At 45.1% G+C, this 16,660-nt stretch overlaps 1 protein-coding gene and 1 long non-coding RNA gene across 2 annotated transcripts; one reads left to right on the forward strand and one right to left on the reverse strand.

Moving 5' to 3' along the window:
- The first annotated feature begins 2,372 nt into the window (after nt 1-2,372).
- Nucleotides 2,373-7,990, forward strand: LOC143281341 (uncharacterized). The gene is made up of 2 exons (XR_013055119.1): nt 2,373-3,684; nt 3,740-7,990. It is a non-coding gene; the product is annotated as an uncharacterized LOC143281341 (long non-coding RNA).
- Nucleotides 7,991-9,835: 1,845 nt separating this feature from the next.
- LOC143281783 (small ribosomal subunit protein uS12m-like) lies at nt 9,836-16,547 on the reverse strand. The gene is made up of 3 exons (XM_076587076.1): nt 16,468-16,547; nt 10,897-11,008; nt 9,836-10,329 (listed from the first exon to the last, which is right to left on the reverse strand). The coding sequence occupies exons 2-3, from the start codon at nt 10,994-10,996 to the stop codon at nt 9,926-9,928; spliced, it is 504 nt and encodes a 167-aa protein (XP_076443191.1). The 5' UTR covers nt 10,997-11,008; nt 16,468-16,547; the 3' UTR covers nt 9,836-9,925.
- Nucleotides 16,548-16,660: the final 113 nt, after the last annotated feature.

Consider the following 16,660-nt stretch of genomic DNA (forward strand, 5'->3'; position numbering starts at 1 on the left):
TCGTGTGTGGAAGGGCAGTGTTGTGCATGGCTAGCGGTTCAGGTTAGCACCAGTCAGATCCTGGTGTCTGACCTTGGATCTAGTTGTCTGACCTCAGATCTTGGTGTCTGACCTCAGACCCTGGTGTCTGACCTTGGACCTGGTGTCTGACCTTGGACCTGGTGTCTGACCTCAGATCCTGGTGTCTGACCTCAGACCCTGGTGTCTGACCTTGGACCTGGTGTCTGACCTCAGATCTTGGTGTCTGACCTCAGACCCTGGTGTCTGACCTTGGACCTGGTGTCTGACCTTGGACCTGGTGTCTGACCATGGACCTGGTGTCTGACCATGGACCTGGTGTCTGACCTTGGACCTGATGTCTGACCTTAGACCTGGTGTCCGACTTTGGATCATTGGTCTGAAACAACAGGAATGTGTGTTCATTGATTGATGATGCCTGCAGTTTTTGAGGTGCTCATGATCTGACATCCCAACAGGATCAGGATACAGACGATTTGAGAATTTTGCGAATTTTGCGGCAGTGAGTAACTCATGTAAGACTGGTGTCTGTTTCCATAGTAACCACCCCCAACTCTGCCCACGGTAGGATTGAGTTGAATGAAATAGGTTTTTACTTCAGTGACAGTTAGGTATTTATTTGAGATAGTGCATGACTTTAAAGTGTGTTTGAATTTGTTTTAATAATTTGAATGTCTTGGCATCACAGATTATGTTTCTTTTTAGGGAAAAAAAAAAAAAATTGTAGGGTAATTTTTATTGCTAAGGAGAAAGTATGAAGCTTGTTCAGTTTTTTGTGGTTTTTTTTTTACTCGTCAAGCAGACGAACCATTCTTTTGTTTGTTTAGATTTGTTATTATGTTTATTTTGAATTTTAAATCTAGGAGCAATACTTTTTTTCTTGTTGGAGTTGCTTGATCAGGTAGACAGGCAATTGTTTTCTTGTTGAAGTCAGGTAGACAGTGAGCTTTATTTTTCTTTCCAGTGTTTTATTTTAACACAGGTATTGCCGCTGACTTTGTCAGATAGACAGGCAGGCAGGCAGCCACCGTTTTCTTGCTTGTTTCCTCATCAGTCTGGAAGAACCAGGAGCTTTTTAAACTTGATTTACATTTGTGTGAGAAGCTGCAGGTTGCAGACCTTCAATATTTATTTTTAGGGGTGGGGGGTGGGGGTGGGGGCGGAGATACGTTCCTGAGGTATCTATCAACCGTTGTGGCTTTTATCCCACAGTGCACCAGGACAGTGCATTGTTGCGTCTCTCATGACAAGGCAGTTTTAATTGATTTGATTTCCTTTCTTCTGTTGATGGGACAGCATTATACAGAGAGTTTGGTGATGTTCTTTCTTTTTTTCTTTTCTTTTTCTTTTTTTTTTTTTTTTTTTTTGTTGTCTTGGCGGGACAAGGCGTCCAGTCCAAGGAAGGTTTAAGTTCTCTTCCATGTGATGTGTTTTTAGCTATCTGTCCAGGGAGACAGCCAATCCTCTTTCAGTTCTCTTCCATGTGATGTGTTTTTAGCTATCTGTCCAGGGAGACAGCCAATCCTCTTTCAGTTCTCTTCCATGTGATGTGTTTTTAGCTATCTGTCCAGGGAGACAGCCAATCCTCTTTCAGTTCTCTTCCATGTGATGTGTTTTTAGCGATCTGTCCAGGGAGACAGCCAATCCTCTTTCAGTTCTCTTCCATGTGATGTGTTTTTAGCGATCTGTTCAGTGAGACAGCCAATCATCTTTCAGTTTTCAGTCTGTCCTGGTGACATCTAACACTGGGGCCCTCACTGTGACGCCATCACAGAGCCAGGCACTGCTGTCTGTCAGCTGAACAATCTCTTGCTGTTTGTCCTGACTGTTCATTGTTGATGCCTACACTCCAGGCCTGACGAAGCGTGTTGGGTGATGCTGCTGGTCGGGCATCTGCCTAGGAGATGCGGTGTAGTGTACATGGATTTTGTGGAATGCAGTGATGCTCCTTGTGAAGCTGAAAGAAGCAGAAAAAAGGGTGGCTGTGTCAAGTGAACAGTGTACAGCTGTGGACCTTTCTGATAGTTCTGCTGATGTGACATCACCATGAACCAGCTGTCATGTGTTGACATGACTGACAAAGTGTCCCCTCCTCCCCCCCCCCCCCTGATGTGACATCGTCATGAACCAGCAGTCATGTGTTGACATGACTGACAAAGGGGAAGAAGTGCCCCCCCCCCCCCCCCCCTGATGTGACATCGTCATGAACCAGCAGTCATGTGTTGACATGACTGACAAAGGGGAAGAAGTGCCCCCCCCCCCCCCCTCCCCGATGTGCCATCGTCATGAACCAGCAGTCATGTGTTGACATGACTGACAAAGGGGAAGAAGGGCCCCCCCCCCCACCTCAAACTGATACTAGTTTTTGTCATCCTTTCAACAGGGCCAACAAACTCTTCAGTCACAGCTCTAGTTTATTCATTGCAAATCTGTCCTGAAAATATGCGTATGTGCTATACTACTTAGAGGAATTTACATGAAAAAAACTATAAAAATAGAAAGTCACCTTTAGTAACTAAATTAAGTGGGTATATGTGTGCGGATGTGTATGACTGTGTATGTGAAAGAAGGAAGGTTGCAGAATGGTTATAAGGTTATCTGCCAGTTCAGTGTCCCTGAGGACCTGGGTTCAAATCCTCATCTCGCCCTTTCTCCCAAGTTTGACTGGAAAATCAAACTGAGTTTCAAGTCCTTTTAGACAATAAATTGAGGACCAGTGCAGCGCCCACTTGGTGCACTGAAAAAAACCCACAAAAAACCCCCAACCCACAGCCACAGAAGTGTTGTCCTCTGGCAAAATTTCTGTAGAAGAAACCCACTGTGATAGGAAATCAGTAAATGCATGCATGCACTCAGGGCGTGACTGGAGCATTGGGTTATGCCACTTGCCAAAAATGACAAGAGAACCATGAAGCTGACAGACCATCAACAGTGCAGAGCAGGGGATGGATGGAGGGTGGTGGTGTGGTATCGGTGTCAAACAGACCATCAACAGTGCAGAGCAGGGGATGGATGGAGGGTGGTGGTGTGGTATCGGTGTCAAACAGACCATCAACAGTGCAGAGCAGGGGATGGATGGAGGGTGGTGGTGTGGTATCGGTGTCAAACAGACCATCAACAGTGCAGAGCAGGGGATGGATGGAGGGTGGTGGTGTAGTACCGGTGTCAAACAGACCATCAACAGTGCAGAGCAGGGGATGGATGGAGGGTGGTGGTGTGGTATCGGTGTCAAACAGACCATCAACAGTGCAGAGCAGCTGTCAATCACGGAGGAAAATCCACAGAAGCTATGATAATTTCCGTGGCAGGTCCTGGACATTTCAGTCTTTTTCATCTTTGGAAATGTCCTTAGAAAAAGAAAACAATTGGGAGGAGGAGGGGGGGGGGGTGTCTTCCATGCTTATGTGTATCCTGTGCTTAGTATAAGCATTGGTAGCAACATTCTGATTTTTGTAATGTATTTTTTCTCTTTCAAGAAACTGATTTATGTCATGTATGCAAAAGTTGCATGCACAAGCAAGCTGTTGTTTACTTGGACAGTGTTAGCAGAGAGACCAATCAGGATGCTGATGTTGTTTGGACCAGTGTCACATGATAGGTGTCACATGATAGGAAAAGAGGACCAGTGTCACATGATAGGTGTCACATGATAGGAAAGGAGGACCAGTGTCACATGATAGGTGTCACATGATAGGAAAGGAGGACCAGTGTCACATGATAGGTGTCACATGATAGGAAAGGAGGACCAGTGTCACATGATAGGTGTCACATGATAGGAAAGGAGGATCTGTGGACCAGGTTTGTTACAGACATGGGAAGGGAAGGGATTGTTTGTGTTTATAATGATGATGATAATGATAACAATATAGTACTTAATAATGATGATAATAATGGAAAGTACTTACATGGCGCAAACTCTCTGTATAATGGACTCAGAGCACCTGGCACGAAACAGTACATGCACAGTGTTCATGATCAGAACAAAGTCATTTGGTACAGGATGTTCATCTTTGGTTGCTCAGAAAGAAAATCAGGCTGAAGTACAGTCATACTGATGCACGTGGAGCTAAGGCATGATGCTGACGTGGACTGCTCTGTCAGTCCTTTGGCAAAACAATGATCAACACTTGAGGCATGTGCCAGGTTTGTGTGCATGAATATGACTGCACTTTTCTTTGTGCTGACTTTTCTTTTTTTGTTACCAACATTTTTCTGATATTTTCAGGATCAATGGGATTGATGAACAGTTAAGTGCTGTCAGCCCTGATAGGTTCTGTGTGGTCAGTTGGTTGGGTGATGAGCATCAGTGATAACAGTACATTACTTGACAGCTGGTCAGTTGGTTGGGTGATGAGCATCATGATAACAGTACATTACTTGACAGCTGGTTGGTTGGGTGATGAGCATCAATGATAACAGTACATTACTTGACAGCTGGTCAGTTGGTTGGGTGATGAGCATCAATGATAACAGTACATTACTTGATGGCTGTACAGTTGGTTGGGTGATGAGCATCATGATAACAGTACATTACTTGACAGCTGGTCAGTTGGTTGGGTGATGAGCATCATGATAACAGTACATTACTTGATGGCTGTACAGTTGGTTGGGTGATGAGCATCAATGATAACAGTACATTACTTGACGGCTGTACAGTTGGTTGGGTGATGAGCATCAATGATAACAGTACATTACTTGACAGCTGGTCAGTTGGTTGGGTGATGAGCATCAATGATAACAGTACATTACTTGATGGCTGTACAGTTGGTTGGGTGATGAGCATCAGTGATAACAGTACATTACTTGATGGCTGTACAGTTGGTTGGGTGATGAGCATCAGTGATAACAGTACATTACTTGACAGCTGGTCAGTTGGTTGGGTGATGAGCATCAGTGATAACAGTACATTACTTGATGGCTGTACAGTTGGTTGGGTGATGAGCATCAATGATAACAGTACATTACTTGATGGCTGTACAGTTGGTTGGGTGATGAGCATCAGTGATAACAGTACATTACTTGATGGCTGTACAGTTGGTTGGGTGATGAGCATCAATGATAACAGTACATTACTTGATGGCTGTACAGTTGGTTGGGTGATGAGCATCAATGATAACAGTACATTACTTGACAGCTGGTCAGTTGGTTGGGTGATGAGCATCAATGATAACAGTACATTACTTGACGGCTGTACACACCTTTGGGCACAAGGACTACACACCTTTGGGCACAAGATATTCAGTAAATTCTGGATGGCTGAGTGAAAGATACCTGTGTGTGTGGACACCAGGTTGACTGTGTTTTACAAGAAAAGAAATTAATTACTTAACCTCCCACTCCTGTCAAAAGGTGCGGGGAACACTGCTTCTGTGTGGTGGGGGTGTGTGCACACAACATAACTTCCGTGAATGCTGTGTCGCTGCCTTTATAACAAAGTTATGATTTCTGAGAACACTGCTGTCTTTGAAAATATATATATATATATATATACACACATACACTGCTTCCAGTAAACACTGTGTGTGCTTTGCTACATTTTTATTGATGACAGTGGCTGTTGACAAAATGCCTGTGCTGTTTGTATAATTGATCACAGTATCCGTGGAAACATTGTTTACTGTGAGAACATGATATTCATGGTGCACACAGAGTTCAACAGTGGAGTGAACTTCAATATATGAGCGTGTTTGCTTGATGGAGAGAACGCAGCATCATGTCTCTTGAACCAGTGTCAGTTCACAACACAATGTCCATGGGTGCATTTAGTTTGTTCCATGTTTTTGTTCATTTGACAGTATCCCTGGACATTGTTTCAACAAACGCTAACATTACTTAAGGTGTCCATGAAGTAAACATTCCTTTTTGTTTGAAGAAACTGCCGTCTTAAGAACTGCTTGTCTACAAGCTTTTGATTGAAGAAAAGGGGTGGGAGAAGACGTAACTACAGAGACATTAAAGGGGAACTACTGGTGTTGGTGGGGAAGACATAACCATAGAGACATTAAAGGGGAACTACTGGTGTTGGTGGGAAAATGCTGATGTCAGTGGAAGAAAATCCTAAGAGACATTAAACTAAAGGGAAAATACTGGTATTTCTGGATAGATCTACATTGTATTTTCTGTAACAAGACCAGGTCCACAGATGGTGTACATAATCTAATTATTCGGATAAGTATGCAGGGTCTAGAGATTTACAGGTCTGCAAAGATCCAGTCTTCAGGCAGTGATCTTGTGAGATCCAGTGTTTAGACATTGGTCTGTGGATCCAGTGTTTAGACAATGATCTGTGGATTCAGTGTTTAGACAATGGTCTGTGGATCCAGTGTTTAGACAGTGGTGAGTGGATCCAGTGTTTAGACAATGGTCTGTGGATTCAGTGTTTAGACAATGGTCTGTGGATCCAGTGTTTAGACAGTGGTCTGTGGATCCAGTGTTTAGACAATGGTCTGTGGATCCAGTGTTTAGACAATGGTTTGTGAGATACAGTGTTTAGACAATGGTTTGTGGATCCAGTGTTCAGAAAATGGTCTTTACAGATCCAGTGTTCAGACAATGGTCTTTACAGATCCAGTGTTCAGACAATGACCTTTGGATCCAGTGTTCAGTGGTCTTTGGATCCAGTGTTTAGACAATGGACAGTGAGATCCAGTGTTCAGACGCTGGTCTGTACAATTTCAGTGTTTAAACAGTGATCTGTACTACAGATCCAGTGTTCTGACAATGGCTTGTACAAACCAAGTGTTTTACTGACCAAGATGTGTCAGTTGTGTTCGGCAGTTATTTCCTGTTATAAAGTTGTCGCTTACTGAATGCCTGTTACCAGATGTTAGTTCTCAAGTATTAGAGTTAGCATGCCAGTTTTCTTTTCTTCTGGTTTGGTTAATCACGTCAAGATGAGCACTGCCGTGCCCCATGCTGGTTACTGTTGCTAGTGCATGCCGACATACTGCTGAGCTGAGAAAGACACGGGAAAGAGTTGTTTCCCATGAATCCTGCCCACATTCAGTTTAAAAAGAAGAAAGAAAAGTTCTAACTTCTTCTTCTTCTTTTTTTTTTTTTTTTTTTTTAAAGTATATAGCGAACTAAGAAAAAAAACTTTTGCACAGAGGTTTTCAATCTGATTTTACTGTTCTGAGATTCTGCTGATCACATATATGATAGCATCTAGCCAAGTCTATTTAAAATGATGAAGATTAAATGACCATTGCAGTACGAGGATGATCATTATGAGGATATTGAAATATTTCAGTCTGGTGGCAGTTCATGATTATAGGCAGAGCTCACATTGGTGAACAAGGCAAGAGAAGCAAAATGAGCAACTCTTGCTTTTGATTTAACAAAGACATGTTCTTTTCTTGGAAGGAAAGCCACAGTTTTCCAAGGGGAGGATGGAAAGAGCCCATTTGATCTGATATCTTCATTGCATGTGACTTTGGACCTGTGGCGTGTGATATGCGTGTGTCTGGGCATGTCATGCAGCACAGAAGTGGTTTCTGTGATCTTCCAAGTGCCATCCTAAATGTGATCGAGCAAGTGGTACCGTCAGCAGTGAGTGCTCTGTGGTCATGCTTGCATGTCCTCCATTGGCAAACATCCCTCCACATTTTCATGGACTGAACAGCGCAGGTCACGTTGACAGTCAGACACCATCTTTTTCCGCCGAGTGGAGGGAGGAGGTGACAGTGTGGCACCTCACCTGTTCTTCCCCCACTCCCTTCATCACCTCTCCTCCATCGTCAGTCTCCTCCCCTTGATTGAACCCCTGTGTCAGTATTTCAGCTGTCTGTGGTGGTTGTGACTATTTTTGTCAACAAAGATTTATCAGTCTTAAAAAATCATGTGCCTATGGTATTTTGTACTAAAAAAGTTGCACTATTAGCAGTTGCCTGTGGTGGTGTCTTGTCCATGTTGATGTGAAGCAAAGTGGATGGTGGTGAGATGTGGAAATAAAGTTCATGTTGACATGGTGCAAGACTTCTGTTTGGGTCAGTGACACTTGATAGTGGTCTGTGAGTGTGTGTGTGTTGTGTGTTGTGTGTGTGCCTATGTTTGTATGAGAGAGATATAGTGCGTGTGTGGAGAGAGAGAGAAAGAGAGACATGGCTTCCATCTCACATATACTGTGCGATATGGTCACAGCTGTAGTTGTGGTGACACACGCTATGTCACATACACAGATACAGAGCGCTGTGGATGTGGTTGGAGGTGAGTGACAGCAGCTGCCCCCACCCTCTGCTAATCCCAAAGAGAGTATTCTCCTCCAGATCCACAGGGGTGGTGGCCAACCACTGCAGAGGAGAGTGATGACGTGAACGTTGTGCTCTCCCTGTGCTGACAAAGCGGAACACCAGGTGAGAAGCACAGGCAACAGGTCCACAGTAAGGAAACACACTGCTGCTCCAAAGACTGTGGACTGCAGCCAGTTAAGTGACACAGCTGGAAAGCTCTGGCCTAGAGCTGAATACTGCTGCTGCTCCAAAGACTGTGGACTGCAGCCAGTTTGACATTGACACAGCTGGAAAGCTCTGGCCTAGAGCTGAATACTGCTGCTGCTCCAAAGACCGTGGACTGCAGCCAGTTTGAAAGTGACAACTGGAAAGCTCTGGCCTAGAGCTGAATACTGCTGCTGCTCCAAAGACCGTGGACTGCAGCCAGTTTGAAAGTGACACAGCTGGAAAGCTCTGGTCTAGAGCACTCATGGCTGCTCAAAACAGGGGTCTGTGGGCCTTGGTTGTAGGGAGCCACTAACCGAGGTACTGTCCATCTGCGCAGTTCAGTGTCTCATGACTGTCATCACTGCATCATGATGATGCGGATACTTATACAGCGCCTACCCTTGGTAGGAGACCAAGCTCTAAGCACTTTACAAACTTGGAGTCATTTGCACAACAGGCTACCTACCTGGGTAGAACCAACTGACAGCTGCCATTGGGTGCTCATCATTTGTTTCCTGTGTCACTGAATCAGGTTTCAGTCACGCACACATATACAGATATGTTACCCTGCCATGTAGGCAGCCATACTCCGTTTTGGGGGATGTGTATGCTGGGTATGTTCTTGTGTCCATAACCCACCAAACACTGACATAAATCACAGGATCTGTGATGTGCGCATTTGATCTGCGTGCATATATATATACACACAAAGGGGGATCAAGTAAATTCTTTTAAATTTACGAAACAAAACAACATATCTAGATCCATTCATACATTTATCAATACACCTGTTTGCACATCCATCCATATGTAGATAATATACATATCGATAAGCACAGCACAAACACATACTATATTACACAACATTACATCTGACATGACATTACAATACAATGATCCCCCCCTCCCCCAAAATGCACATCACTGAAGTGACTGAACAGTCTCCTCTTTCCGGTGAACTCATGCTGACCTAACAAAGACCCATTCCTGTTGGCAGTTGAGGCTGTTGACCTCATGCTGACCTAACAGACCCATTCCTGTTGGCAGTTGAGGCTGTTGACCTCATGCTGACCTAACAAAGACCCATTCCTGTTGGCAGCTGAGGCTGTTGACCTCATGCTGACCTAACAAAGACCCATTCCTGTTGGCAGTTGAGGCTGTGACGAAATGAACCTGAGTGTGGCTGTGTATAAAGGGTCTGGGATGAGCAGCTTTCAGGTTGATGCCACATAGCAGACATGAGAGATGAGGCAAGAAAAGATAAAAAGAGTAGAAAAGTGATCACATACTCATTGATATTCATTTTTCATTAATCCACATGCAGTTAAGAATCATTCACATCGCATGTTAAAAAACAAAACAAAAAGAAATGAAGGCATAAATAAGAAACACCAAACCATTTATTTCTCACTCACTCTCTAGAGACACACGTGTTCACAACAACGCCGATAATGATAACCACCACCCACGGTTCACTTTTTGACATGCGCCAAGTCGTACTTGCCGCGGATGCACTTCAGTTTGACCCCAGGCAGGTCGGGAACACGACCCCCCCTCACCAGTACGATGCTGTGCTCCTGAAGGTTGTGACCTTCCCCAGGGACATAGGCTGTCACCTCTTTACCCGTGCTCAGTCGCAGGCGCACGCACTTCCTGTTGGCGGAGTTGGGCTTTTTGGGTTTCTTGACGAGCGTTTTGAGCACCACGCCCCTGAGCTGCGGGCGGCCATCCATGGGCCCCTTTTTGCGGGGTTTGGGTCGGTGGGGCCCCGAGCGGTGCATCTGGTTCAGCGTCGCCATCGTGCGCCACACAGGGGAGGCAACCCAGCTGCTCCACATGCCGGCTCGGGTCAGAGGGTTTCCATAAGGCTTAACAACTGAAACAAAATGAGCGAATATGAAAAAAATCTTTTTAAAAACAGGTCTCCACAACAATGTGTTGTCTGTGTTAGTTTGGATGCAAGATAAAATGTTGTACATGCAATCTGTTTTTAACACAAGACTTGAAGAAAATGAGCTAAACAAATCATGAGGGTTTATTTTTCAGTTTTTTTTATATATATATATTTTTTTTTAGCAGGTTTCCTTTACAGCTGTGTGTTGTCTGTAGTAGTAGTAGCCTGGATGCAAGATTTTTTTTTCTCTTCATTTTACCCCAAAGTGATCAAATCATTTCTGTACCCCATTAGCCCATTAGATAGACTTAGTTCATGGGAACAATGTCCCCATCAAAATATGTGACCATAGTTTGATACATCTCTTTCTAAAATACAAGAAATCTGAGTGAACTTTACAGGTATATTGTAGAGAATAAATTATAAAAATGAGCATATCAACAGCAAATACAAAACACGCAACAAACAAAAGAAGACAAAACCTACACATTAGATACAAACATCAGGTTTGTGACTGCTAACGATGTCAAAATCAAAGAGATGTTTAACCTGCATAGTCCTGCACTGCAGACAGTTTTGATGTGAGTCTGGGCAGACTGTGGGCAAAGCTGCCAACCAGTCGTCCTAGTCCTGACCACAGCTGGGACATGGTGTCCGTCACCTGCAAAAGGCCCTCACACCATTCTATTTCAGCACACACTTAGTACTACTACAGCTGGGACAAGGTGTCTGTCACCTGCAAAAGGCCCTCACACCATTCTATTTCAGCACACACTTAGTACTACCACAGCTGGGACAAGGTGTCTGTCACCTGCAAAAGGCCCTCACACCATTCTATTTCAGCACACTTAGTACTACCACAGCTGGGACAAGGTGTCTGTCACCTGCAAAAGGCCCTCACACCATTCTATTTCAGCACACACTTAGTACTACCACAGCTGGGACAAGGTGTCTGTCACCTGCAAAAGGCCCTCACACCATTCTATTTCAGCACACAGTTAGTACTACTACAGCTGGGACAAGGTGTCTGTCACCTGCAAAAGGCCCTCACACCATTCTATTTCAGCACACACTTAGTACTACCACAGCTGGGACAAGGTGTCTGTCACCTGCAAAAGGCCCTCACACCATTCTATTTCAGCACACACTTAGTACTACCACAGCTGGGACAAGGTGTCCGTCACCTGCAAAAGGCCCTCACACCATTCTATTTCAGCACACACTTAGTACTACCACAGCTGGGACAAGGTGTCCGTCACCTGCAAAAGGCCCTCACACCATTCTATTTCAGCACACAGTTAGTAGTTTTATTTGTTTTGTTGTTGTTTTTTTTGGTGTCCCAGAATTTGAGACAGATTGTTTTCCATGTTCCAATGACGGTGAATGATAATGGGAATGATGAAGATGCTGCTAAAGCCTAATCAGGTCATCTCAGGAGTCTATTTAAATTGGGGACAAGTTGACAAGGCTGTACTTTCCTAATATATCCCATTCCCGGCATCAACCAGGCTGAGAGATATAGGCAGACACTTTGAGCAACAGTCTATTTAGGTTTGGGACTCAACATTTTAAGCAACAAATTCTATTTAGGTATGGCACTACCTGACCAGGCTGCACTCATCAACCAGACTGAGAGATACAGACAGGAAATTTGAGCAACAGTCAATTTAAGTTTGGTAACAGCTGACAAGGCTGTACTCTTAAAATATATCCTGGCATCAACCAGGCTGAGATACAGACAGGAAATTTGAGCAACACTCCCAAAGAAGAGGATGACCCTCAAATGTGTGGTTCCAGTCTTCCCACTGGAGCCTACAGCACAAATTCAATGAATCAGTCCTGGGACAGAGCAGTCATGGGCGAAAATCCCCAGCCACCTCTGATGAGGTTTGAACCTGCATCCTCTCAGTCAGCAGTCCGCAGCAATAATCACTTCACCATGGCTGCTCATCTGTTAGTAATGTTATCAACTATATGTTGGCTCTTAGCTCAGTTCAATGATAATAAACAGTGAATGTTACACAACACTGAACATCATGGGACAAGTGATGCCCTGAATTGTTAGTGTTTTATGGACATTCGAGAAAACAACAACAGAATGTAGTAAGGTTATTTCAGAGTATCTGTAGTTTCAGTTTCAAGTTGATATCATATGTGCAATGGCTTTATTTTGAAGACATTTTGCTTCAGTTTCTCTCATAAAATTCAGTGGATCTAGACCACACACACACACACACACACACAAAATACAACAACACAATGGTAAACACAACCCACCTCATTATGTCCACCAAATACATTTTGAGTGTACATGCACACATACATGTGTATGTTCACACACTCTGTGTGTGTGTGTGTGTGTGTGTGTGTGTGTATGTGTGTGTGTGTTTGTGTGTGTGTGTGTGTCCTTCCATGTAAGTGGCACAGCTGACAGTGAGAAGTGGCTGGCTGAGGATATTAATTTTATCCAGCAAGACAAGACAAGACAAGACAAAGACAAAATCTTTATTATTGAGGGTAATAGATAAGCAAGTAACATGCTTTTTTTACATCCAGCCCTTGCCCTAAAGAGGGACTAAAGCTTAAGAAGTGAAAATGAGTAAAAAGAAGAAAAAATCAAAACAATCAAAATACATCAGTATTTCCCCATTATTCCACCATCCACAGCCATTCCACCCAAAGCAAAAGAAAACAAATAAACAAAAAAACCCAACCCCCCCAAAAAACAAAAAAAAAAACACAAAAAAAACGCATAACCCTAAAACGCCAATAATGGTCAAAATGTTAACTGTGGGTGTACAAGGAAGAAGAAGAAGAAGAAACGCACACACACACACACACAAAACAACAACAACCAAAAAACAACAACAAAAACAATGCAGAACAAAAGTGATTAGTCAATGACTGAAGGAGTTTACTCTGGATTACGCCCAGGCATTTGGACTGCACCACTGAATATGGCCTCAAATGACTCAACCTCCGCAGAAGATTTGTGGACAAAATTCAAGACCACCATCCAGAGCAGTATCACACGCAACATTCCCTATAAGACTCCCAAGAAAACTGACTCCTACCCATGGGTCACCACAGAAGTGAGACGCCTCCTACGGAAAAGGGATAGAGCGTACCTGAGAAGAGAGACGCAAGAGAAACTGAGACGAGCTTACTGGCATTACGTCAACTGTCTGTTCACTCCACAGGAAGAAGAGCAGGACAGAACACCATGCACGAAGCGGTTCTGGACATACATCAAACATCAGCGTACATCGCAGTCAGGTGTTCCCCCCCTGAAGGTCCAAGGCCGCCTCGTCACGACTCGAAGGCCAAGGCTGAGGCCCTAAACAACCAGTTCTTCACAGCATTCAGCGAAGGCAAAGACTACAATCTGACAGAAGTCCATGAAAAATGAAGCATGCCGGGCAGTCGAGAGGATTTCCCCACTATGCCAGACTTCAGTATCATACCAGCAGGAGTTGAGAAGCTGCTGGCGAACCTGAACTCGGCAAAAGCAGCAGGCCCAGACAACACCTCCCCACGTATACTGAAGACCTTGGCCAGTGAGGTGGCTCCTATCCTCACGTGCATCTTCCAGCGTTCATTATCCACTGGCTGTGTCCCTGATGATTGGTGCACTGCACATGTCACATCGGTGTATAAGAAGGGAGAGCACTACAAACCAAGTAACTACCGGCCAGTCTCCCTTATATGCGTCGCGTGCAAGATTCTTGAGCACGTGATTGTTAGCAACGTGATGGGAGCATCTAGAGTCCTCAAACATCTTGACTCCACACCAACATGGCTTCCGCAAGAAACATTCCTGTGAGACACAACTGCTTGAGCTGTCAGACCAGCTAACATCAAACCTGGACAAAGGCATACCGTCTGACATTGTAGTGCTGGATTTCGCCATGCCTTTGACAAGGTGAATCACAGCCTACTGATCCATAAACATGACCACTATGGTGTTAGGGGGGATGCAAATCGATGGATCTCCAGCTTCCTATGAGACAGGAGGCAGGCCGTTGTTGTGGAGGGGAGCAGGTCCGACTTTGTCCAGGTGAAGTCTGGGGTTCCCCAGGGCTCAGTCCTGGGCCTCTGCCTGTTCCTGGCCTACATGAACGACCTACCAAGCCACGTCTCATCCAACACCAGACTCTTTGCAGATGACACTGCCACTGACTGCCCCATCAAGTCAAATACCCACTACAACAAAACTGCAGGAGGACCTTGATGCCCTGAGTGAGTGGGAGACACAGTGGGACATGGAGTTTCACCCCAACAAGTGCAGTGAGTGGGAGACACAGTGGGACATGGAGTTTCACCCCAACAAGTGCAGTGAGTGGGAGACACAGTGGGACATGGAGTTTCACCCCAACAAGTGCAGTGAGTGGGAGACACAGTGGGACATGGAGTTTCACCCCAACAAGTGCAGTGAGTGGGAGACACAGTGGGACATGGAGTTTCACCCTCACAAGTGCAGTGAGTGGGAGACACAGTGGGACATGGAGTTTCACCCTCACAAGTGCAGTGAGTGGGAGACACAGTGAGACATGGAGTTTCACCCTCACAAGTGCAGTGAGTGGGAGACACAGTGGGACATGGAGTTTCACCCCAACAAGTGCAGTGAGTGGGAGACACAGTGGGACATGGAGTTTCACCCTCACAAGTGCAGTGAGTGGGAGACACAGTGGGACATGGAGTTTCACCCCAACAAGTGCAGTGAGTGGGAGACACAGTGGGACATGGAGTTTCACCCTAACAAGTGCAGTGAGTGGGAGACACAGTGGAACATGGAGTTTCACCCCAACAAGTGCAGTGAGTGGGAGACACAGTGAGACATGGAGTTTCACCCTAACAAGTGCAGTGAGTGGGAGACACAGTGGGACATGGAGTTTCACCCTAACAAGTGCAGTGAGTGGGAGACACAGTGAGACATGGAGTTTCACCCTCACAAGTGCAGTGAGTGGGAGACACAGTGGGACATGGAGTTTCACCCTAACAAGTGCAGTGAGTGGGAGACACAGTGGGACATGGAGTTTCACCCCAACAAGTGCAGTGAGTGGGAGACACAGTGGGACATGGAGTTTCACCCTCACAAGTGCAGTGAGTGGGAGACACAGTGGGACATGGAGTTTCACCCTAACAAGCGCAGCGTCCTGACTGTACATCAAAGCCGGAAGCCGACGCCAGAAGTGGTCACATACTCCATGGCCAACAGCTGGATAATGTCTCCTCCACCAAGTACCTTGGGGTCACAATTCAGAGTGATGGGCGATGGGACCAGCACATCACCAGCATTACAAATAAGGCAAACCGAACAATGGGTTTTCTCCAGCGAAACCTAAAAATCAGCTCCAACCGTATCAAACAAATGGCACATAAAGCTCTGATCCGCCCTGTGCTGGAATACTCAGCCTGCGTCAGGGACCCCCACAAAAAAAAATGACTGTGACATTCTGAAGAAGGTCCAACGACGCGCAGCCTGCTTTGTTCTCAACCACCACAGAAATACTGCCAGTGTAGATCAGATGCTGCATGAGTTGGATTGGCCCCCCCTGGAACAACGCCGACGCACAGCTCGCCTCAACATGATGTATAAAATCATCAATGAACTGGTGTGCGTACACTGCAACCAACAGGCCCCCGTTGTGACCCGTTCCAGAAGAAGTCACAGCAAACAGCTAAAGAGGATCCCTGCCAAGAATGAACACCGCAACATGGCCTTTTCCCCCCGTACAGTCAGGGACTGGAACAGCCTGCCAGCAGACGCCGTCCTGTCCCCCAGCCTTGACACCTTTTCTTCAAAGGTTTCAGGCCTACACTAGACCCCTCCCCCTTCCCCCCTCCTCACCCCTGCGCACTCCCTAAAATGCCAATAATGGTCAAAATGTTGACCGTGGGTGTACATGGAAGAAGCAGAAGAAGAATATTTCGCCTTTTGGTAGAAAACATAAAACTAGTAAAATGAAAGAGTTCAACTTCAAGGGCAAACATAACTGATGTCTTAATATTGAAACAAACTGTACAATATCGCGTCATGACAATAAGCTGATACAAATACTAACGTTTATGTCATGTTCTACTCAACACTGAAATACTATTGGCAATTTAAGGCCTTGCCTGAGATTCATGCACACTGTATCGCTCGTGTGGTGGTGCACCATAACCTGCATCTGCTTCTGAGTAGCTTCCCCTGTCGGGGAGTGTTTGTTGGTGAGCACGATTTGAATTTCTGTAATTTCCACAAACTTCGTCCGATAAAATAAAATAAAAATTCAAAAAATTCGGCGGGTTAATTACATATAGATTAAGT

The sequence above is a fragment of the Babylonia areolata genome, chromosome 4 (assembly GCF_041734735.1).
Source record: "Babylonia areolata isolate BAREFJ2019XMU chromosome 4, ASM4173473v1, whole genome shotgun sequence".
NCBI classification, from domain to species: Eukaryota; Metazoa; Mollusca; class Gastropoda; order Neogastropoda; family Buccinidae; genus Babylonia; species Babylonia areolata.

What these genes read in the sequence shown, in the direction of transcription:
- LOC143281783 (XM_076587076.1), bottom strand. Translation starts at nt 10,996, where the DNA reads ATGTCCCAGCTGTGGTCAGGACTAGGACGACTGGTTGGCAGCTTTGCC. An exon ending in TGCAGTGCAGGACTATGCAG is followed by an intron (nt 10,330 to 10,896) that starts GTTAAACATCTC and finishes ATTTTGTTTCAG; the next exon opens with TTGTTAAGCCTTATGGAAAC.